Source organism: Alligator mississippiensis, chromosome 2 (assembly GCF_030867095.1).
Source record: "Alligator mississippiensis isolate rAllMis1 chromosome 2, rAllMis1, whole genome shotgun sequence".
Classification (NCBI taxonomy): Eukaryota; Metazoa; Chordata; order Crocodylia; family Alligatoridae; genus Alligator; species Alligator mississippiensis.
The window spans coordinates 237,321,324-237,346,309 of record NC_081825.1 but is presented as its reverse complement, the minus strand read 5'-3'; the positions used below and the strand labels follow the sequence as shown (position 1 = coordinate 237,346,309).

The window sequence follows — 24,986 nt, the reverse complement described above, 5'->3', positions numbered from 1 at the left end:
CTCAGCTGCTTTCTGCACGTAAATGACTGAGGTCCATGTAGCTCTGGTAGCTGTAGCCAGTTGTTATGAAACAGCTGCTGAGACAACACTTTCCATTCTCAAATGTGTATCTTACAATGCATAATCACTCATAACATCTGAGGGTGTGCTACTCTGATGCTCAGACATAGGCTATGCATTTGCATGAAATGATGTTGGTTAGGTCAAATTTTTCCCATAAAACTGAGTGATGTTTGACAGTTTTCTTGCCCAGGATCAATCTGATGGTGCTATCTTCTGCAAGAATGTGCCCTTAGTTTCACATTATGGTTAGTGAGTACCTAGCAGCCGTTTGTGCCACTGAACGGGCAATAATAGCATGACCTTCTTTATGATAAAGCACACTGAAAAACTAGCATTACTGCTTCTTTTAAAAATGAGTGACAAAATATAAAACATTCAAATCACATTTTATTTTCTTAAAAGCCTAAAATTCCTCTATTCTTGTGTCTTAGGAGAATTCTGCATTGTTCAGACTCTCTCACATCAGGCATTTTTTTTAAAACTGAATATTTTCATATGGTATTGCATATATGTTTGTGTGTGTGTGTTATTTACTGTGATGTGTTTTAGTGAAAGAGCTGATCCCAGTTACTGTAAAGATCGGATTACAGAAGGTGCCAACATTAACAAGTCATTGGTTACTCTTGGAATTGTCATCTCTACCTTAGGTATGTGTAATAATATTCTTACTTTAAGAGGTAGCAGCGCACAAATTCCCATCTTTGGAGAGACTGTGTTTAAAGTATGTCTAGAGTTAGAATGAGGAGTTGAAAGGAGCTCCTTCAACTAAGGAACTGATAATGTTTTTGACCTGTTAGTATTAGAGGGCAGCTAGTGCAATGGTGTAAAGTGCAAAATTAAAATTGCCTTTGTTATCTCAGTCAGTTAGGATACAGAAGTGAGAGAATAAGGATACACCAACCAAAGAAGACAAGAGATTCCTCTCTGAGCCCATTGAAGATAACCCCTTTCAGATGCTGTCTGTTGTATGTTTGTTTTCTAGCACAGAATTCGCAGATGTTCAGTAGCTGCCAGAGTATAAACAGCATAACCAGTGAAGGGGACAGCAGCCCCGTGGGTAGTCACACTACAGGCAGCGTCAGTGGAACCAGAAGGCAGGCTTATATTCCATACCGTGACTCCATCCTCACCTGGCTTCTGAAGGACAGCCTGGGAGGCAACTCCAAGACTATCATGGTTGCCAGTGAGTTCATGTTTCTGTTGGCTTTACATCTGGTGATCTGCATTGTACAGAAAAATGCCTCACTTCTGTGGTATGAAATATAAAAGATATATTTTAAAATACATTTACTATTTTTATTTTTTTTAAAGGAATCTCTTTAAATCAGTGTTTGTTCTTCATCTATAGCCATCTCTCCTGCCAGCTCCAGCTACAATGAGACCATGAGTACCTTGAGATATGCCTCAAATGCCAAAAACATTATTAACAAGCCCCGAGTCAATGAGGTGAGACCCCTCCCCCGCTTATATTTTTTGCATATATTTTGAATTTATTAAATGTACTCAGCAGTCACATTCTAAGCATATATTATATACATAACTGTGAATAAGATCAGTGTGAACTGGACTCATCTTTGATTCTTATATCTTAAAGAAATCTTCTGTCCCCGATTCTGTACAGCTTTTAACATGCTGGTATAGCATTTTTTTTGCATCCTTGTAATGTTAAGACTGCATAATAAACTATCTGCCTGGGGGGCCTTATTAAAGGGGGAAGGGGGCTATGTAACCTGGCATTTTAATTTTTGAGCTTTTGACTATACAACCTTAATGTTCTTTTTAATTGGTACATGAACTTCAGTACCATTCCAGGCTCTGAGGAGAATATACTGCAGTGGGAATGTGCTGTAATGTCTGTGTTTTTCCCAGTTTTATCTCTTCCCCACCTCTAGGCTTCTCATCCCTATCCCATTCTACCTGCCAATCCAGTCTCAGTCTCCCCACCTCAGGACTCTCATCCTTATCTCCCCTTCCAATTTACTTATGTAATCTGCTTCTTTCCCTCTTCTCCCACTGTCTCCTAGTCCTTACAAGCGCCTTATCCCATCTCAGTCACACCCTCATTACTGCCTTCCTTTCCTAGTCCTTTTGCAAAATTAGTGCTAGTCCTTCTCTTGCATCCCAGATCCTTTTCAGATCCATTTCCCATCCTCCATCTGTTACCTCTCCATTATTTCCTAGTCGCCATCTTTACTTCCATTTCCTACTTCCTCCAGTCACCACCAGACCCACTCTTATTAATCATCATTTCCTAATCTACTTGATTTCCTCCACTAATCTAGTTCTTATTCCCTCTCATTCGAATTACATGGTTTTTGCTTCCACGTTGTTTGACCTAATCAGAGAAACAGACTCCAAATGGTCATTTCCAGAACTGGGTATCACCCTTCCGAACAGCAGCTGGGAGCAGCAATTGCAGGAGAAGTTAGATTTTGCCTCCCTAGTTCTGGGCTGAAGCATGTTCAGTCATTTCATAGGGATGGCACATGCACGGTGTGGTCAACATTAATTCTTGAAAGAGTCAGAGAGGACAGAATTTTCAGATTTTAGCTGATGACATTGAGGAAGTTTCTGTTTGGCATGTGCAGACTGTCACCTTTCAGAGGCTTGTAACTTGACTATTATTAGGCAGATTTTCTGAGGACAGCAAATAACTTCTTGCTAATATATCAGTCACTCCTGTCAAATTTCTAGTCTTTGGGCCTCAGCAGGGTAGTGATAGAGCTTCAAAGAAACATCTTAAATGTCTAATATGGGCAAAATATGTATTTTTTTTAACCTTGGTCCTAGAAAGGACAAAACCTTTTCACTGAAATGCCTCTGTCCCCCCCCCCCCCCCCTCCAACCCCCTCCCCAAAAATCAATCTCAGGTAATTGCCCACCATGGAAAATTTGAGCCTAAATGATTAAAGTTTGTCAAAGTTTTATAAGCCCCTGGAAAGAAGGTCTTATAATGAGAAATACTGGTCAACATTAATGATAGGCTGACAGTGCTTGGATCCATGCTTCAGTGATGCACAGTCTAGATTCTGCAGTTCTCAGTGCTAGGGTTACCATACGGCTGGGTTTTCCTGGACATGTCCTCTTTTTGTCCCCCTGTGCTGTGTATGGGCGGGTTTTTAAAATAAGAGCGAAGTGTCTGGGTTCCTCCTCATTCCAAAGCTGGCTGATTGGGGCTGGGAGTAGCAGGCAAGGTGATTTTGCTGCTGGGGGTCATGTGCTCTCCGCCTGGGCCTGAGAGAGAGAGAGAGAGAATGAGTGCGTGTGTGTGAGCACCCATGCAATGCGGGACATGCTTAGGCAGCAGGGCTGGTGGGGGGCATAGACTGTGGGTTGGGAGTGAGGGGCACTGGCAGGGCTGGAGGGGCAGGGGTTGCGGCTCAGGAGGGAGGAGCACCAGATGGGCTGGGGGGCGGGGGGGGGGCAGGGGCTGCAGGTAGGGAAGGAGGGCACCGGCAGGCCTGGGGGGGCAGAAGCTGCAGGTCCAGAGTGCGGGACACTGGCAGCACTCAGGAGGTGGGGGCTGCAGGTTAGGAGTGAGGGCCACTGGCAGGGCTGGGTTGGGAGGCGGGGGCTGCAGGTCATGAGCGAGGGGCACTGGCAGGGCTGGGGGGCAGGGAGTTGCTTCTGCAGGTCAGGAGTGAGGAGCACCAGCAGAGCTGGGAGGGCATGGGCTTAGGAGTGAGGGGCAGGGTATGGGCATATCACTGCCCCCCCACAATAATATGCCCCTTCCCTCCTAGGTGTCCTCTTTTTTGATGCTGGAAATATGGTAACCCTAGGGCCACAGAATCGGTGTCTGTTTCAACACTGTAAAATGTGTTAAAGCAGAATGCTTGCTTCTGAAAATACTCAGCTATGTGAATAGTCTACACATATCCTCTCACTATTTGAGACCAGGCATTTTCATGGAAGCTCATCTGTATTTTATGTTTACCAGTAGCTGTAGTTTTGAACACAATCTCTTTTGTTTCTGTTGGAGAGAAATGATGATCCAGTGACTAAGGTGGGAGACGTGCTTCAGTCCCCTGCTCTCCTGTAGACTTCCTGTGTAATCTCAGACAAGTCACTTACTCTGTCGTTGCTCTAGTTGCCCATCTGTACAAAAGGGATAATAGAACTTTTCTGCCTCATGGTGTGTTGCGAGGATGAATGCGTAATCATTGTGAAAAGCTCAGATAGCATGGTGATGGGGACCAAGCATCTTAGAAAAACCCAATATTCTTCTCCAAATGATACAAATCATAAGTAGCTTAACTGAAACAAGCGGAATGGCACTGATGTAAACTTGATGCAAAAAGTAGAGAATTGCACCTGCCAACGTCAATTTATTTCACACTTTGTTGTACTTTTTAAAGGAAAGATGAACACTTTCATAGAAATTCTTTTTGTTATATATATGTTTGCTTGAGGGATTTAATAAAAAAAATGAAACAGATCATATTGAATACAGAGGCATCAAATTGTGTTTAGTTAATTGTGGGGTGTGCATGAAATGGGTCAAATGCATTAAAGTTTAAATATATTTTGATATATTACTTTAATATATTCCTGTTTCTCACTTTAAATTCTGCAATAAGTAATTTTACTGGGATAAAAATATAGAAAACTGCTACATCTTTTGAAGAAATGGAAATTTTGAATATTTATGCCTTTCTTTTATTATACATATTCAGCATTTGTCAGAATAATAAAGCAGACTGTTATTCTTTTGACTTCATCTGGATAAATCTTTTAATGTAAAAGTTAGCTCTTGTTTTTACATAAACAACACTTGAATACTCTAATCCTATTAAGGCTTTTAAGAGAAAGATCCCCAGTAGGGATTATGTGACATTGTCTTCCAGGTGGCTTATGTCTGAGGAAGTACTTGTGATTGCAGTTGTTGCTTGTCCTTTTACTAAGATATACAAGCTGAGAAAGGCAGGAGCAAAGAGTGCAAGTTTGTACCCGCTCTTTTGCTTCCTACTAACAGATCAACTGCAGTCAGGCTTTTAAGGATTGGATTTAATGATTTAACTCTCCGAGGGCATGAACCAAAGAACAATTGCATCATGTGAAAGTATGCGGAAGGATTGGCTGCTCATATGTATCAACTGATTCATTATAACTGTTTTGTCTGCCTACTACTATCCTGTGATAACTGAAGCTAAATTGCAATGATGTACTCCTGAATGACAGACATGGTAAATTACTGTGATGTAACTTTACTTACTGTGGGATAGAACAGACAGCAAAATAGTTTCTCACAGTTCAGCAGAATTCATTGCAAGTCTGTGTCCCTCCCTCATTTTCAGTCAGTGCAGTTGTTTTGTCTGCTTGAACCCAACATGAATCTTTTCCTGTTGTAGCTTCTCGCTGAGGTTCACATGACAGCAACAATCTACAGGTGTCCTGACAATAGGTTATGGCAGGAGGAATGGCAACCTTTATTTTTAAAAATTCCTTTTTATTGCTGTAATAGTGAATATGAATATTTTTAATGATTCATAGATGCATAGGTGCTAGGGTTGGAAGGTACCTTAACAGATCATCAAGTCCAACCCACTGGCTAGGCAGGAAAGAGTGCTGGGGTCAGATGGCCCTAGCCAGATGCCTATCCAGCCTTCTCTTAAAGACCCCCAAGGTAGAAGAGAGCACTATCTCCCTTGAAAGCCCATTCCAAATTTTGGCCACCCTTACTGTGAAGAAGTTTTTCCTGATATCTAGCTTAAATCTGCTCTCTGTCAGTCTGTGACCATTGCTCCTTGTTACCCCAAGAGGCAACCTGGTGAATAGAGAACCTTCAATCCCTTGCTGCTTCCCCCTAATTAATTTGGAGGTGGCCACAAGATCACCTCTCAGCCTTCTCTTGCAGAGGCTGAAGAGGTCCAGGTCCCTCACTCTCTCCTCATAGGGCTTGTCCTGTAAGCCCAAGACCATACGAGTGGCTGTCCTCTGGACCCTCTTGAGTCTATCCACATCCTTCTTGAAGTACAGCACCCAAAACTGGACATAGTACTCCAACTGTGGTCTGACCAATGCCGCATAGAGGGGAAGTATCACCTCCTTGGTTCTATTTGCCGTGCATCTGCTGATGCATGAAAAATTGCGGTTAGCTTTGCTGATGATTTCGTCACACTGACAACTCATGTTCATCTTGGAGTCCACTATGACTCCGAGATCCCTTTCCACTTCTGTGCTGCTGAGAGGGTCACTTCCCACCCAGTAGGTGTGCTGGATATTTTTGTGCCCTAGGTGCAGCACTCTGCACTTGTCCTTGTACTGCATCCTATTGTGTACTGTCCACTTTTCTAACCTGTCCTGGTCTGCCTGCAATTGTTCCCTACCCTCTGGAGTGTACACTTCACCCCACAATTTATTATTGTCCGCCAACTTGGACAGAGTACACTTCACACTCACATTCAAGTCACTAATGAAGACATAGAAGAGTATAGGTCCAAGGACTGAACCCTGCGGGACCCCACTACCCACATCCTTCCAGGTTGATACCGACCCATCTACTACCACTCTCTGAGTAAGACCGCTAAGCCAATTTGCCACCCACCGGACCGTGTAAACATCTATGTCACAGCCTCTTAATTTATTGATGAGAATGGGATGAAGGCCTTGCTAAAATCCAAGAAAATGACATCCACCTCTACTCTTGCATCTAAACATTTTGTGACCCTGTCATAAAACAAAACCAGATTGGTCAGGCATGATCTACCTGCTACGAATCCATGCTGGTTGTCCTGCTGCATTATTTTTCCTGCTGGACCCCCACAAATATAATCCTTCATAATCTTTTCAAAGACCTTTCCAAGGATGGAGGTGAGACTGACTGGCCTATAATTACTCGGATCTTCCTTCCTCCTCTTCTTGGAAAATAGGAACCACATTGGCCCTTTTCCAGTCCTCTGGGACCTGACCTGAGTGCCACGAGTGCTCGAACAGCTATGCCAGTGATTCTGCTATGACACCGGCCAATTCCTTCAGTACTTTCAGATGCAGCTCATCTGGGCTTGCTGACTTGAACACATGCAGTCCGTCCAAGTGGCTCTGTACCAAATCAGCATTGATGGTTGGTGGGCTGGTGTCCCTCTGATGCCCATCTAAGAACCCATTAGGAGAGTTATCTTGAGCCCTGTTCAGGAACACCGAGGCAAAAAACTCATTGAATAGCTTAGCCTTGTCTCCCCTGTCTGTCACTAATTACTCATTTTTGTTTAGTATGGATCCTATGCTGCCCTGCGCCTTTCTTTTACTCCTTACATACCTAAAAAAGACTTTTTGTTGTCTTTAATTTGTGTTGCCAGCCTCCGCTCTGTAGTTGCTTTGGCTTTTCTAACTGCCTCCCTGCAAGTGCGGGCCAAGTAGTTATACTCCTTGGTAGCTTTCCCCTGCTTCCGCTGCCTATACGCCTTCTTTTTTGCCTTTAGGCTCCCCTGGATTTCCCTGTTTAGCCAAGGAAGATTTTTGGCTCCTTTCCCCCTTTTCCCTAGTACTGGAATAATCTCCCTCTGTGCTTGAAAGATCGCTTCCTTTAGAAACGACTCCCCTTCCTGGACTCCCATCTTGCCAATACTCTTATCCTGCAGTGCATCAAAGACTAGACTCCTAAGCGTACTGAAGTTAGCCTTCTTAAAGTCAAGCATTTCTACCCTACTAGTTATCTTACCCACTCTTCGCCATATGGTAAATTTGATTGATTGGTGGTTACTGTCCTGAAGGTGACCACAAATCTGCAGCTCCCCTACCAGGTCCTCCCCCGTAGCCAAGACCAAATCCAGTAAGGCACTCCCCCTAGTGGGACTGTATAGCTCCTGCATTAGGTGAAGGTCCTGCACACAGGTTAAGAACCTATGTGAACAGTTGGATTTGGCTGACTGCTCCTCCCAGCAGATGGCAGGGTAGTGTAGGTCCCCCGACAACCATGTCCCTAGACTGTACAGCCTCTGAGAGCTGCCTCAAGAATTCCAAGTCTAGCTTTTCCTCTTGGTGTGGTGGTTGTCTCGGACGGCAAGAGCCGACTCGAGGTGATTCACTAATTACTCGTTCGTTGGGCGGGCTGGTGAATAGAGAGGTGGACAAAGCTTAATGGTTGCAAAACTTTACTTACGCCGCTTGTAGCTGCAACGCAGACGGTCTGGTCGTGTGAACAACTATGTTAGTTGTTCCAGCTGGCAGGGCTCAGACTAGCTCATCCGTCCACAAATCAAGCTGGCGGGGAAAGGGTACGTCGAGGATTGCGCTCGGCGACAGGGAGAAGAATCGATAGGTGATCAGTCTATTGATCAGCTCAGCCGCAAGTCAGATCTCTTTTTGAAGCACTCTGCAGCGTGCTCAAAGTTCTCCGACTTGGGCGGAAGTCGCATGAAATTTTAAACGGCTAGCAAGCCAATTACTAACTGCCACGTAGGAATAGTTTAGAACTGGCCAATAGCGGGACACAAATTTGCATTCACATGGCGGGAACTCGCTTGCACCGGGGTTTTTCTGTTGCAACAGAAAACCTTTGCTTTGCAAGAGGCTCTCATGTGGCGGGAAAATTCCATCGTGCCGAGGCACCAAAATCACTGGGTTGTGACATGCCCCCTTGCCGACGGCACAACTGGAATTTTAGACACATGAGCACATCATAAGGCATCTTTGTTTCGGGATTTACTGACCTGGCAAAGCTTTAACAACCAATATATATATAAACAAACAATTTGATAGACCGATCTTTTTAACAAACTATAAAATATAATAACTTGAACATATAGCAGCAACTATTGATCATCGTCTGATTGGCGAGCATTTGCTTGGGACTCCCCTCGGTTAGTAGTCAGTCCGTCTTCTCCTATTAACAGACAATGTCAATAAAATACTTAATAAAATGAGAGAAAATAGTGTCATAGCAAGTCCTGAGCGAATGGACATTCACTGTCTCAGTGTCTCCTTCACAACCATCACTCTATTAACTCGAATGAACGGTAGTTTGGTACTCGATGAATCTCACAATCGGGCGGTTGTGGATTACTGCTTTGCTGGAACTAAACCTGTGAAGAAAGAGAACAACAACACAAAACAAAAGAGACTTATAATTGAATTCACTGTAAGGATACTGGGTGAACATCGGAACGGCGAGTCATCCAGTTGTGATGAACGATAATAGGAGGACGATCGGGCTTTTCTTCTAATTGGACAGAATAGGTATTAGGATATTGTCCCGACCATTGAACAGTTCCTTTGTGAACTTGTGGATGAGACTGATGGGGGTGCGGTATTGAGATCCACACTAACTCATCTGGCTGGAACTTGGGTTCCCAAGGTGGGGGTTTCTGGACATTAGTTTCGTCCCATAACGGTTTAGCGGTGTTCAGTGAGATGAGAACGTCATGATTGAATTTAGTCCAGTTTTTAAACGTCCCTCCTCCTCTGAGGCGAAGTTGTTCTTTGTACAGGCCTATGTGTCTTTCCACAACGCCGTTGGACTGCGGGTGGTACGGCAAATGGAGATGCCATGCTACATTGTGAAGACGAGCAAATTTGTCTAGAGCGTTAGAGTTAAAAGGGGGTCCCCCATCAGACTGAATCTCATGAGGGGGTTTCCAGGTAGCAAATACAGCAGTTAAGGCAGAAATAACAGCAGTGGCGTTGCTTTTTCGTAAGGGAATAACTTGTAACTGTCTTGTTCCCAAGTCGACAACAACTAATCCTTTTATTTGGCGGCTTAGACCCTGGGAGGGGTCCTAGCAGATCTACCTGCCAAACCTTTCCTGCCTGAAACTGTGAAGAATCGAGAGCTCCGAGCTGATGCTTGGTTCTATGGCACTTTTCTTTAGCACATATCTCACAGGCCTGAGCTGCCTTTTCCCAATTGCGCCGAGCTCCGTATGAGGCCGGCTCCGTAAGGGTTCGGCACCAACGTTGATGGCAAGCCTGTGGTCCTGGGTGACCCCAATTTTTGTGAAGCCATGCGAGGAATGGATTTACTTCAGGACCGGAGGTAGATGTGATGGGCAAGACTATGTCAGTCCGGAGTGGATCTTCTAAGAGCTTATCAATGACCTCATGTACTGGATCAATATCCGGACGGTGGGACTTAGTGTGCCTAATCAACAGGAGGCGTGCAAATTTAGATAACGTCTTCCAGATGTCTTGCCAATCATTCAAATTTTCGGAGGGAAAAGCTGTACCGGTAAGAATTTTATAAATGTATTGCGAATCGATTGCGATGATTGGAATGGGGAGTGTATCGTTATGATGTGTCAGACAATGTTTCTAGTACCTTAAGGAATCCTAACAATTCACATTTTTGAGCCGAATTATCATCTGAGTTGGCTTGAAATATTTCCCTATCGTTACAAGCTTTGCAATAGTACCCATAGCCTCCGCCATGTCGGGAGGTTCCATCTGAGGCCATCCACGCCGGGGCAGAAGTTCCATACAGTGTAGGGACCTTCTCCTCATCTTCTGGGCTTGGATCAGGTGCTGTGTCTTCCAACCTCCAACAATGCCAGTTGTAATGGTGGGTGAGCACTAGCGTATTCCAGGTCTTAGACTCCCCCTGAAAATGTGGGTCGACCTTTTCCGCATCCAGCAAGGGTAATAATGTGGCACTGGGAGCGCGTAACGTCCCATGTCCCCTTGCTAATGGTTCCACCAGTTGTTCGGCTAAGAAGATTTTTCCTACAGCTCCATATCGATGTTGTGCCGCTTGAAGCGTCTTATGGGCCGTGTATACCAGCTCATCGCGAGGGTTATGCACGACAGCCCACACGTGGTTTGTGGTAAACCCAAGGGTTACGGTTAGTGACTCACCTAGATCGATGGCATGGAGCTGTGTATCTTTAACCGTGGCTAGCAGGCGAAGCAGGTTCCGCTGATCTCCTTTCGTCCAAGGCGTGAACTTTCGGGATTTGTTACGGATCTGTCACTGCAATTTGGTAAGGAGTGCCAAATCACTGGGTCCAACATAATGCCGATACCAATTCAAATGACCCAAAAGCTGTTGAAAGTGCCTCTTAGTAACAGGGAAGAATGTTTTTAATGGATCGATGTTAGGACCATCATGCGAGATTCCGTGGCGGATGGAACCGATGTATCGAGTACCAAGGAACGTGATGTCATCTACAGGATGTAGGCATGACTTTTCCTCGTTGATCGTCCATCCCTCACTTTGAACGTGAGCGACTAGTTGGTTGACTATACTAGTAACTACGGAACTATCATGACCCATGATGGCAATATCATCGACATAACTCCAAATTCTTAATTCCTCCTCTGGGGGAAGAGAGTGTGAGGCTTGAAAATTCTTTAGGGTATTATTCATGGCACCAGTGGCTAGTGATGGAGCCTTGCGATATACTTGTGGACAGACCGTCCACTGTACATAATGCCATCAATACACATATTTAGTATTCCTTCCGGGTCAGTTATCGGGATGGAAAAGAACATATTTTTTAGATCCAATGTGACTCCGACCCACTTACTTTGTTGGAACTGTGCCATCTCAAACATACATTGTGGCAGAGTAGAAGGATTAGGTTGTTGAAGTACTTGACATCTTTTGTTAACCTCTCTATAGTCTACGACTAGCTGGGCTTCGTTAGGCTTTCCAGGTTTCGCAACTCCCCATCCTGATGACAGGTAGGTGCTGGCAATTACGGTCTTAATACAGCCTCGTTGCTCGAGTCGCCACAGGAGGTCAGTAAGGGACTTTTTTAGAGGACCCTTTGTTGGGATTGGTTGACATCGCCAGGTGGAGGTGTTACGAAGCATTGGTCGATGCCAATCCTGTTCTGGGATAATAATGGGTAATGCCTGTAGCACTTGTTCTTTAAGGTCAAGCGCTCTTATCCCCGGGATTCCTAGAATGTTGATGCCCCCTAGGATATCCTCTAGGGGGCATCGATGGCCCTGGACCCAAACTTTGACCTTCGTTGTGACGGCGATAGCGTTAAGCCCTTGTACCTTGATCGTTTTGGTGGTCTTTTGATGAGGAATCATTGAGGTAATCATAATGGTTTGAGCTCCAGTATCGAGAAGGAAGAATATTTGTTGTTGGTCATCCGGATCGGTAGGGTTGTAAACAGCGAGTTCGGCGTATAGACGAGGATCAGTGGGGTCAGGTTTGAGTTGGAGAAGGCCGCCGGCAGAGCCGACGGCCATTATTCATTTTTTGGTGGGTCTTCGAATTTGAATCCTAATGTTTCAGCTAGACGACACTGGGCCCTTTCTCCCAAAATTCGCAACTGAGTCTTTGTATGTCCGGAGCGGGCGAGAAGAAAACCAAACATATTCCTTTCCTTTGTAGTTCTTTCCTTTGGGGTTCTTGGAGGTGACCACCATGGCTCTCGCCGGGGATTAAACTCTTGACGTCTGGGTCTCAGTGTTTCGGCTGGGTATGCTGAAGGTCGGTCCCTTATATCATCAGTAGTTTCTTCGCTCTGTTTCATGAGTGCTTGCAGTCGTGGGAGATGGCCTAAGAGATTTCCCACTGGTTGACCCGCCATTGGGCTCAAAAAGAGTCGGAGTGTAACGGCATTTGCTCCTCCATATATCTCCACGCAGGCATCTATAGCTTCCAGTGGCGTTGGAATTGCCCCGGGGTTCGATAGGTGGCGATGAGCCTATCTCTCTTTGCATTGGACTGCTGTTAGTCCCATTGGATTCGTTCTCGGGCTCCATGAAAGATATGATACCCCGACTATGGCCAGGAGGAGTTGCTCTGCAGTAGCCTTCTGCAGGCGGCATTCATGCCAGGTGTGAAATTTGTGGGTTACCTGTCCCACTACAAGCGCCGGGAGCGGGATGGGGCCAGTGGGCACTGTCCGTGACCACATTCAAGTAGGTAGCATGCCCTCTGCTCCATGCCGCTTGTCGGGTCAGGGTACTCGCTTCTTCCTTGTCTAAAGTGTCAGATCCAAATTCCACTATTAATCGTCCTAACCACATGGCCAAGGTTTCTTCTGGTTTTATTTTAGATTCTCTACAAAGTTCCTGAATTTCTGGTCGGGTGCGTGTGAGGGAGATAACAGTGGTACGCGTAGTACCTTCTTCATCCGCAATATGCTTCATCACAGCTATCGGGTGAGCTGTGGTAGAGAAAGAGTTAAATTCTTAATCTGGGAGCGTTGGGTACATTCCTCCTCCCATTGCCCCCTCCCCGTGGCAAGGAGGCGGGGCCGTTGGGAACGACGTCACCTCAGGGGGCGGAGTCGCTAGGCGGATCCCCGCCGGGTCTTCTGAAACTCCGCCCCTCTTTTCCGGGTTCCCTGGATGGCTCGCGCTTCTTTCAGCGCCATTTTCTGCTAGCGGCATCATACGGCCGGTGTTTTTGATAAGCGTTGCTCCGGAGCTCTTTGCTGTCTGCTCCAGCGACTCCTTACCTGCCTTATGCATCTGAGCCTCCAAATTTGCGTATTCCCTTAGTAGACCCGCTACTGTATGGAACAGCACATTCATCATCTTTCCTTTCTTCCATTTAGTTAGACCCCATCTCAGCACGTGACGGCCCTTAGTTTCCAGATCCTCCCAGAGCTGAACGAGGAGCTCATGGCCCCGCGACCCAGGCACCAAATCCAGACAGTTGAACCAGTCCGTGGGGGTGGGTTCCCCTCCTTCCCTTAAGTATCGGGTGCATTGAGCAAACTCCTGAGCGGGGGTCAGCTTTTCTGCCTTCCGTGCCTTCACCCCGGCTAGGGATATGGCTGATGTTTCCTGCGGGGGTCGATAATAGACCCGTTCGCTCCCCATTATGCATCCGAACTCCCCAAGGGATAGCTTAGTTCTCCATTCTTTCACAACTGCTTCTTCTCTCTTTATGGAGAAGTAGCCATCAATATTTCTTTCATCCCCTTCTACCGCCTGGTGGTAAGCAATATGCGCCCATAGATCGTTTGCATTCTCTACGCGGTGGGTCCCGGTGTGCCAGGGGCAGCACCCGATTAGGTTCATCTCCATCACCGTGCCCTTAGATCCCATCCTCGTCACCATGTCTCGGACGGCCAGAGCCGACTCGAGGTGATTCAGTAATTACTCGTTCGTTGGGTGGGCTGGTGAATAGAGAGGCGGACAAAGCTTAATGGTTGCAAAACTTTACTTACGCCGCTTGTAGCTGCGATGCAGACGGTCCGGTCGTGTGAACAACTATGTTAGTTGTTCCAGCTGGCAGGGCTCAGGCTAGCGCATCCGTCCACAAATCAAGCCGGCGGGGAAAGGGTACGTCAAGGATTGCGCTTGGCGACAGGGAGAAGAATCGATAGGTGATCAGTCTATCGATCAGCTCAGCCGCAAGTCAGATCTCTTTTTGAAGCACTCTGCAGCGTTCTCAAAGTTCTCCGACTTGGGCAGAAGTTGCACGAAATTTTAAACGGCTAGCAAGCCAATTACTAACCGCCACGTAGGAATAATTTAGAACTGGCCAATAGCGGGACACAAATTTGCATTCGAATAGTGGGAACTCTCTTGCACCGGGGTTTTTCTGTTGCAACAGAAAACCTTTGCTTTGCAAGAGGCTCTCATGTGGTGGGAAAATTCCATCGTGCCAAGGCACCAAAATCACTGGGTTGTGACAGTGGTCTGTAGCAGACCCCCACCACCAAGTCCCTTTCCCCTCGACTTCCATGTATCCTAACCCACAATGCCTCAACTTTCTCCTCCTCTGATCCCATTTTGATTAGGGTAGATGTATAATGCTCCTTTACATAGCGAGCAACCCCGCCTCCTTTCCTCCCTAGTCTGTCCCTTATGTACAACATGTAGCCCTCAATGTGTACTGCCCAGCCATGGGTAGGGTCCCACCAGGTTTCCATTAGCCCCACTAAATCGAAGTTATTATCTGCAAGTGGAAGTCCGAGTTCTTCCTTCCTGATCCCCATGCTCCTAGCATTAGTATAGAGGCACTTGAGCCCTCCGAATGGTGCCTGTGGTACTTACCTGGGGTGTACTGCTGCATGTCTTGTAATGTTTAGTAGTAGACTTGTTTTGGACCAAAAATATTTAAGTACATTCATTGCTTTCTTTCACTGTATTATTTATATGTAGATTTTTAATATTTGTCTCTTCATATTGCAGGATGCAAATGTAAAACTGATTCGAGAACTGCGAGAAGAAATTGACAGATTAAAAACTATGCTAATAAGCTTTGAGCTGGTGTGTATAAATTCTTTTTCTAACTGGACCCATAGTGATGCTTTCAGTAGTTGCAGAAGCACAATTGTCTGTATTACACCTTGATAAATATCTGTTAAATGGAACCTCTTCATTCTTTGAAGAATGCCCCTGTTGTGTCTACTTGCATTCTGCCATCATCTCTTAACAAATCCTCAGTGTGAGCTGTTGAATGTTTATTAGAAGGGATCTTCTTTCTTTCTTTAGGTAGATAAGCTTATTGTGCTAGCCGGATAAATCTCTGGAATGAAATTTCCACTCCAGTATGTGGTCCAGAAGCACCCCACTAGTGAGACAGAGATGCAATATTAATAACTATTAAAGACCACTGGCACACTTGTCACAATCTTCTTCCAAGAAAATGAACTAATAGACCTCAAGTGGTTTTAGGTTCCCAGGAAGTCTACACTCACTTAGAGAGATTTTTGAGCCTTTATCTAGCTAGCATTCTTTACTGTTTCTGGTGTTTCCTCCTTCATGGAACTGGATATGAATTTTGTCATTTTTGTTAACCCTACATCTTACAATAAAACCCCCCATGCTGGATGAGATAGAAACTAACTAGCTTTGAGCTGTGCCACACGGAAGTGACATTGTGGAAGCAGTTCTTAACCATTCTTTCACAATGATTTATAGGTAGTAACTAGTGGAAGGAATTTAATGAATAAATTTGGAGGGTAAAATCAAATGTCTGCATACCCGTCTTTATATCCCTGTGCTTTGCCTTCCTGAAATCAGTCTTTGACACATGTTTGCCTGAGTTATGAATAAGGAAACAGACACACAGATCTTTGTAATGTTTGTTTGTTCAGAGGAATTCCAGTCCTTCATGGAGTGATGACAGAGATGGAAATCTGACAGAATTAGTTCTTCAGAATGAAATGAAGGTAAGTATATTCTCTTTGATTCCTTCTGCCAGTTTGGTAAGGGTTAGTGACATACTTTTAAACAGCAGCAAAAATGATCCCCTATCAAACCTTTCCTGCTTGCTGTTTCATTCATTAACAGTTTTTCACATAACTTTCAATCTGTTAAATACCAGCTGCCCGCCCTTCAGTTCTTACTATTGCAGTGAGCATTTAAAATGTTCTTAGTAGTACCTGGAATATCAATCACCTCTTTATTTAAGGATTGTTTATAGTGTCCCATTGTAGTAGCGAAGTGCTTTTCAGATAAATTAGATATATGTGATAAAGTCATGAGTGGATTTGAAGAAATGTTTTACCCTTTTCTCTGGCATCATTAGGAAGAAATATAACATTAAAAGTGGAACTGTTCTGTGTTGTCAGTTTTCTGTGAAATGTTAGCTTCTGTGCTCCACAAGAATGCATGCAACCTATGGTCCCATAAAACTCCTAGATACATGATGTTCTGCTGAAAACTCTGCCTCTCACTGAACAGACAACCTGGGCGGCAGCAGTTGAAGCTTCTACACACTACCCTATCAATGACCTTACAGCCTGACTGAGAAGGCTCCATCTAGGATAGTGGGGGCATTATTTCTGTCAACATAAATAAGATAGAAATTAGATTTTTGTCTGCACCCATTGTTGTCACAAGTAGCACTTGAATTTGACAGAATGAGTCAGTTTTGCTCTTTTCGCTTGCCAGCCCATAATCATGGAAGAAACTAACTAGTGAAAGTAAACTCCATAAACATCAGCAAAGGAGCAAAAAAAATCTTTACAATTTATTTTAGATAAATATTTAATAGCATTCACTATTTAGAAAGAGCTTAGTGAGAAAATGATTTTTTTTAAACAATTTGGTTAATTTTGAAAAATAAAAGTCAACAGTGTCCCTTAAGTTTGCTTATCCTGTTCAGTTGGAGACCTGTCTAGTAAGGTTGCTGAAAGAACATGCCAGCCATGGAAATAAATATGTGAAATTTGTCCTTTAGAATCTAAACTGAGATAGCTAACATGTTTCACACAAAAAAAGCCATGCAGTTATCAGAAGGTTAATGACAGTTGATCACCACTAACTTGTATATATTTGAAGATCTATTTTTTAAAGCTTTAGAACAGTATATAAGAATAAACAAAGTGTTTTTTTTAAATGTTAGGAAAATATGCTGACAGTGTATCCTTTGATTTGGGGGGGATAAAGTAAGCCTTTTGAATGGGTTTACAGCTCAGCTTCTCTTTAAATTAACTTCTTCTGACTTTCCTAAAGATTGACCAACTGACCAAAGATTGGACCAGTAAATGGACTGATAGGAAAGCCATCATGGAAGAGTATAGCGTTGATATCAACAAAGAAAAGGTTGGAGTGACAATAGATTCCAATTTACCTCATTTAATGGCCATGGATGATGATATCCTCAGTACTGGAGTTGTGCTCTATCATCTCAGGGTAAGCCACCTTGGCCATTTCATTTTTTTTCAACTTACATCAGATACAGTTATTTTTGGGCTAGAGAACATGTTGGTGGCCAAACAGCATTAATTATCAAACAACAGCAAGCTGTGTCATAAGTCATACTGATAACAGGAAAACAATGAAAGCAGTACAACTGAAGGGGGAAACCAGATCTTCTTCACCACCTGTCCTATAACGAGCAAGACAATTGGTCTAAGTATTAAGCTGACTTCTATCAGCGCACATCCAAAACTTGCTGGAAAATCTCCACGTATAAGCATGAGCAAACTAGGTGCTCGACTACACAAAATAGACACTGAAATAGCCACTGGCACACTAAATGGGTGCATGACTCCCTTGTAGGTCCAGTCAGTTGTGTATGTGCCAAAGTGTACTTGCAAAATTAGAAAAGGTAATTTAAAGTTTGGTCTATGTATGTGGTATATGGTATTCTTACAGTATAGGTAAATAGAATGGTAAACTGATACTGTAGCAGCAGTATATAGGCACATATGCACCAAAAACGTATTGTTCCAGGCAGTGATCTCCTCAGACATGCTATGCTACTCTAGATACGCTGTCTCCCAAATCCGAAGTAAGGTAGCTATGTTTGCATGGTGCTATACCCAGGTTGATCGTTCTCTGTACATTACAAACATGGCTAACCTGCTTCCAACTTACACATCAGAACAGTATAGCATGTGTGATGGTAGTGTTGCTAGGCTTGGTACATTTGTGTTGTAGATATCCCCCATAAATAAAGATATTTTCACAGTCTAAACTTTCTGTCAGCTCCATAGGGTGAATCTCAGATGAGCAGTTTAAATTGTCTTAGTTTTTCATTACAGTGAATGAATGGTGTCCTTTGGGTCTTTCTGAGCCCACTGAAGTTGATCTGGGTTTAGCCATTCAGTGGGCGCGTCTACACATGCACTTTCCTGCACAGTAGACTAATTTACTGTGCAGTAAATCATCATCTTCTGCACATGCACAGCAATTGGCTGGCATAAACTAATTTACAGCACCATCACATAGTTGCATCAGACTAGAGTACTACCCAATGTGTGCTTAAACGTATGTGTAGACAGAGATGTTGGGATTATCTTACTCTGGCTCAAACTGCACCAGAGTTTATTCAGTTGCATTAATTGCACATGTAGACATACCCAGTAAACCCAAGATTTCACCTCATATGTTTCCATAATGTCAAATCTATGTCACTTCCATATCAGGATTAATAAAGGTTCAAATAAGTGTGGGTTGGGAGGGAAAAAAAACAGAACTCTTTTTTTAATTCACCTCAAGATGAAGTTGGATTCCAATGTTCTTGCACTGTTTTAATAAAGTCAAGTTCTGCTGTAAAAATTCTGTTTCAGCCTTAATATAGAATGAGTGTTTGGTAACTGTTACTTTGGCTGCCTATGAAATTCTACATGCAACAAAGGCAGACAAGGTTCCTTGGGTGAATTTGATATCTTTTATTAGACCAACCCAACATGCAACAAAAACCTTTTCCCTATAAACCAGCTGCTGAAAACTGAAGTGTTCATTATATGAGAAAAGTCTGGTAAGAGCAGGTTCTGCCACTTAACTAGCTAAACCGAAAGTAAAATCTGAAGGAATTTACAGGGAGCAGAACAATGAGCAGGCTCTGCTCCCTAGTTGTTGCTACTCAGTATGTGCTGTATGCAAGAAAATATGGTATATTCAGGTGTCTGCTAACAGAAGGACCCTAATCCAGATATAAACATCTAATCCAAATATAAACGCATATTTTATATTGTTTCAGGAAATTTGGTTTTTTGTGTTCCATTTAAAAAAAGTTGGACTGTTCAAGCCAAAAGTAATACTACTTCCCTACGCTTCATTTTGCTTTAAACCACTCAAACATCAGTTAAGTTGTATAGGGCAAGACTTTCAAAAGTGAGTCATGTATTTACAGGCCAGTCTCACTCTTGTCCATTTTTGAAAATGAGACTTTGGGCTCCTAAATTAGTTAGGGCCAGGTTTTTAAAAATAACCAGGCACCTAAACATATAAAACAGTGCTTTGTGAGATTTTCAGAAGGGCCCAACTGACTAAAATCAGTGTGAGCTCTGTGCTATGTAGCATGAGTTTTCTGTCTCTTTCAGCCATTTCAAGGTGTGTCATTATAGGGACAAAATCATAAGAACAGCAATATTATTCATTGGTGTAACATTTTCACAGTCATTTAAGTTATTTGATGTTTTTAGACTTTATTTTCTTGATATAAATTTAATAACCCAGTTGTAAAATCAAGCCAACTGTTCTTGAAAGCTTCCATAACAGTGCTATATGTTGAGATAGCTTCAATTCAGGACAAGTATGCAAGATTTAAATGAGCAAATCCTGAGTCTTATATTCTTTCATTTCCATTTCTACACTAACTCTTCCATTGTTCTTAATTAGTCTTTGAGTAACAAGCCCTTTTAAATGGCAAGAACGCTTTGCTTCATTCACATACTGAGACTCCATTTATTCTATCTTAATATCTGTGTTAATTGCGTCAGAGGAAAAATAAAGAGTCCGATACAGCAAAATGTGCTTTAGATGCCTGTGAGCTTCCCTTCCCCTCCAAAACCATTCTAAATTAAAATTAAATGGGTTTTAATATCATCAAATGCATAAAAGGCTTTGGGGCACAGCCATAGCAGAGTTTCAGGATGGTAAAAAATTTGTTTGGGACTCAGGTTGTTTGGGAATTCAACAAAAGTATCTATGCTCTCAGTTATACTGGGCTAAGATGGCTGAAAATTGGGTGGTAATAACCAGAAACAAAGCAGGGCAGAGCATTCTAGTGAGCAGGATGATTCAGTAGTTCCCATCAGCTTTGCTCTGCTGAACATGTAATAGGAGTTTACGACTCTGTTGGAGTCAATCATCTGTGGGGCACAAGGAATGTAATTTATTTCTCTCTGTTTCCACTTTTCTGTATTCAGCTAATGTCTGCTAGTTCCAAGACAGTTTAGGTCTCTACAATGCATTTCAAGAAATTCAAGAAATTCTACGTTTAATGACTAAACCATCCCCACGCAGTCATCTTTCTGGATTGACTTCAGATTCAAAGGGCCCAGCTTTCAAATAATCCTCTATACTGAACGTACACCATACATAGTTGGAAGCACAGAGGGGTTTTGCCTCATAGTTGGTAGGTGCGGGAATAGAGGCCCATTCGAGAATTTGGCCCCAAGATTTATTTGTCACAAAAATGCACATTTCAAGAGTGAGTCTTGCTTTTTCATTTGTCTTTTTTTCACACTTGGAAATTGTAGTCTAGACAAACAATTGTGCTTGTGGCGGATATATTTTTAGTGAACCTCTCTCTGAGTCTGAAGTGCCTCATATTTTGGCTGAATTAAATATGTAGACAATAACCTTCCCTGTCATCTTAAAAAGATTTGCCAAATTGCACTCGCAGTTTCAGTATATTAGTCTCACAAAAAAGATTAATTACTTCTGTGATGCTGTGATATCACCAAGGTAAACTCCACCAAAGGTGTCATCACATGGCATGGGTTGCATAGGTGTTGCCACCAGCATATAGTCTGCCACATAGTGTTTTTCCAGCTGTTTTAAAATAAGTGGTGAAGAAGGTAGTACGTCAATATTCTTATTGAATCTTGACTATATTAATCCTGACTTTATTCACAGAAAGTAAACACTGCTACTTAAAACATGTTTTTTAACCAATTCCTCCATATTATCCTTTACTCATTTGAAAACCGTAAACTATTCCACATTACCTAAAATAGCTTAATGATATCCATTTTAGTGAAGAAAATATAGTTATAAAGATCACCAGCAGGGCTCTTATCAGTGTCTCTTATTAAGTCTCTCACATACACTAACATCTTTGTCCCCTCTTTCTTTGCTCCTAGATGCTGCCTTTTCTTTTCTTTGTACTTTGCATCTTTAGACTTTGTTTCCTTCATCTGAACACCAAGAAGGTAAAATATATTGTGCCTCTCTATGTTTTTGTGCTCCTATGTATTATGGCTTTGCACTGTCGTCTTGTACTTTTTTTAGTGTAAAAACAGCTGTCTTTGAATCTAATTGTGTAAACAGCATGCTGTTCTGTTATTCTTATTGCTTCCTAGCATTGTATGTTCTAATCAACTGATTCCCACCAGCATTCTTAGAAATGCACTGCATTCAAAAGCTTGTCTAACTTTATTCCAACCATGCAGTTGGTCCCATAAAAGATATCCCCAAAAAGAATCCTTGCCTCTCTTCAGTGAGAGAAGTCTCTTTTGATTTTGATATTTTTAATACTCATATTCAAAAGATTTTATAAGAGCTCAATGATAAACTGGTAACAAAAGACAACTAATAAACATATGTTCCTCCTTTTTGATTTGCAGTATAAATTTTGGGATCTGTTTTATTTGTTGAGAAAGGATTAGTGCCTTTACATTGCAAAGCCTTTTAAGATTCAGTATGCTCCCAAGAATGAAGCAAAGAAATATTCCCTCACCAAGCAGTGCTGCTGTTTCTGTAGTAGTCTCCAGGAAGATCTGTTCCTGTTCATGGAGCTTTGGAACGAGGGCATTTACACTGTAAAACACTATTTCTGTACAGTAGATGGAAGTTCTTAAGGTGTTATAGTGGACCCCTAGATAATTCTCAACCAGGGTGCTGTGAGATCTTTTTAGGGGTGACATGCAATATTAGCACTGCTAAGTATGCAACACCTACACATGATTCTCAAGGTAAACCCAAAGATTTCAAATAGGAATCTGAAGTGTCAAAAAACACTCTGACCTCCTGTGGTCTTGCTGAGTTCTTTGCAACAAGAATTGCTCTATTATTTTTCCATTGCCAAAAAATGCCATCTAAGAGTTGGCATTTTCTGAGGGGTCTCTTGGGTCTAATGAAGGGTGCCTTGAGTCTAAAAAGGTTGAGAACAACTGACAGGCATGATTTTTGATTTTCTAAATCACTTCTTTGTGTCCAGGTTTCCCATTTCAAGGTAGAAGAAACAATAATTATTAAGCTAGGAAAGAAAATCTCTATCCAGACTATTAAAACAGATTATAAAAAGTTTGATGGGCAGTCACAGCTCCAATTTGGTGTGGTTCCTGTCCAAGAGAAATAGAAAGCCTTCAACTTGACCAGCAGGGGGCTTTGTCTGTGGAATTTGTCCATCTTAAACTCCTCAGTAGAGGATTCTGTAGGCATGGAAATTTTAGGTTGTTCTCCTATATCAGAGGTGCTCAAGTTCTGGCCTTCAGACTAAATGAGGCCTGTGAAGCCTCGGCATCCAACTCACTGGGCTCCCCGTGAGTTGGGAACTTTGGTGGCAGGGGAGCAGTAGCAACTGATATTGCCACCCCTCCCCACTCTCAAATTCCTTGGAGCCATGCAGCGTGTTGGAACCAGGCCATGCCCTGTTCCTCCTGCATGGCTACATCGGAGCTAGGCTGCATTCCCTTCCCTCCACATGGCCAGGTTGGAGCTGGGCCATGCACACTTCTCCCTGAGGGGCTGGGCCATGCTCCCTCCCCCTGCATTGTGAATTGGGGGCTGGTCATGTCCCCTGCTGCAGGGCTGGGTCAGGTTCTCTTCCCCCACACAACTAGATCAGGGCTGATCTGCCCCCTGCCACATTATGCACAGCTGGACTAGAGTGGCCACTGATGCATCGCCAGAATACAGGACATCCCCTGGGTGAATGGCAGGACCACCAGCCCCCTCAGTCAATCAATGGGGAGGGGTGGGGCCACTGCCTTCCCAGCCAATCAGCAGTGAGGGGTGGGGCCACCAGACCTGTTCACCAGTCAGCAGAAAGGGGTGGAGACACCACAAAAAGACCACAAAAAAACTGCTAGTCTGTCCATGAACCCCACGCCAATGAACACATGGCACCCTGTGCAGTGAGGGAAAGCAAGCACTAGGATCAGCAGCAAGGCAGTTCAGCCAGCAGGGAGCCCCCATCGCTCCCCCTGCATCGTGGTTTTAGAATGTGGCATAGCATGTGTGGGGCTCAGCCCCACTCAACCCCCCCACTGGGATCTGGTGTCACTCCAGCCTGGCACCATGCTTGGCAGCCAGGGACACGTGCTGCATAGGGACCTCGCCTCCCCACATCAGCATTCAGCGTAGACACTGGGCACCTGGAAATCTGCCCTGGCCACATTCTGGTCAGAGCTGAGCTAAGTAGGCATTGGATGCCTGTGGCAGTGCAGCCAGCTGCTCGCTGGGCCCATCCTTTCCTTCCCCAGGAGACAGACAGGCTTGCCTGTCCTGGAGAATAAATAATGGCTCAATGAGCTGGCCCAGCTGCTCAAGTGCCTGGAGGTCCCTCTGCCCAAAGCTCCCCCTCCCTGCACAGCAGGACACCCCAGGGACTCACCACACTGCTCTGTGGGTGTGCGGCCTGTGACAAGAACAGAAGGAGAAGCGCATTCCATTGGTGAAAGAGGCCAGGCCAAGAATCCCCAAGGTGGGAAGATCAAGACCACTGGCCTCTGGGCGCTTGTGGGAGAGCCCTCCACACAGTGATCACCCTGCCCCACCTGGCACCCGCGCAGCAGCTGCCCCATGGTGTGAGTGCCATGCACTGCCTGAGAGCTGGGACTGAGCAGTGCCAGGCTCCAGGTGACTGCTGGAGCTGCCCCAGCTCCTAGACAGTCTGCGGCGCCCTGCTGAGCTTCACTGCACCTGTGCCATGGGCCAGCTGCTGTGTGGGTGCCAAGCAGGGCAATTCCTGCTGCCCCATGCTGTGTGGAGGAGCTCTGCTACAAGCACCCAGAGGCCCCTGATTGCTGCTGCAATCAGGGAATCAGGGAGTGCGGAGCTTTAAATAATAAAAAAAAAAAAGGACCCACACTCACCAGCTGCAGCAGCAACAACTGGGGCCTCTGGCCACTCGTGGCAGATCCCCCCCCCACGCAGTGTGGCGCAGCAGGAGGCAGCGGGGATTGCCACTGCACCTGCATCAGTGCTGGGAGCAGGGGCTTTGCCTAGCGGCCGCTTGCCACCTGACACAGGAGGTGTGGGATGCAGGTGCGGCAGCACTGGGAGTGGAAGCTATGCCCTGCTGTCGCTTGCCTCCTTCTGCCTGGAGAGAACCATGCCCGCATCCTGCCACCCCCCGCCCCAACTGGGCAAGTGGCAGCAGGGCATAGTCAAAGCTTCCAGTGCTGCCGCACTCGCATCCCATGCCCCCCTCTCCCCCTCCCCGAGTAACACGCCCCCTACCTCAGTTGGACAGCCTGTTCTAACCCCAACCCCTCCCACCCCCATGTCCCTTCCCTCTCTGCCCCCTCCCCCAACCCTAGCAGACTTACCAGCTGGAGGCAGTTGTGTCAGCTGCCTGTTTAGTCTATGGCCAAATCTCTGAAGCAGCTGAATCTTTCCTGAAGCTTTTCTGAATCGATTTGGATACTTCTAATTAATTC

The 24,986-nt window shown here is 44.4% G+C and overlaps 1 protein-coding gene across 1 annotated transcript in view; it reads left to right on the top strand.

Annotated features, from left to right (window-relative positions):
• The window catches only part of STARD9 (StAR related lipid transfer domain containing 9), a 238,447-nt gene that overhangs the window by 128,179 nt on the left and 85,282 nt on the right, over positions 1-24,986 (top strand). Inside the window, exons 11-16 of the mRNA XM_019496557.2 lie at positions 613-710; positions 1,046-1,246; positions 1,412-1,509; positions 15,109-15,186; positions 16,017-16,091; positions 17,380-17,559. Of these exons, the coding sequence (XP_019352102.2) occupies positions 613-710; positions 1,046-1,246; positions 1,412-1,509; positions 15,109-15,186; positions 16,017-16,091; positions 17,380-17,559 (730 nt within the window). The remainder of the gene's footprint in view (positions 1-612; positions 711-1,045; positions 1,247-1,411; positions 1,510-15,108; positions 15,187-16,016; positions 16,092-17,379; positions 17,560-24,986) is intronic.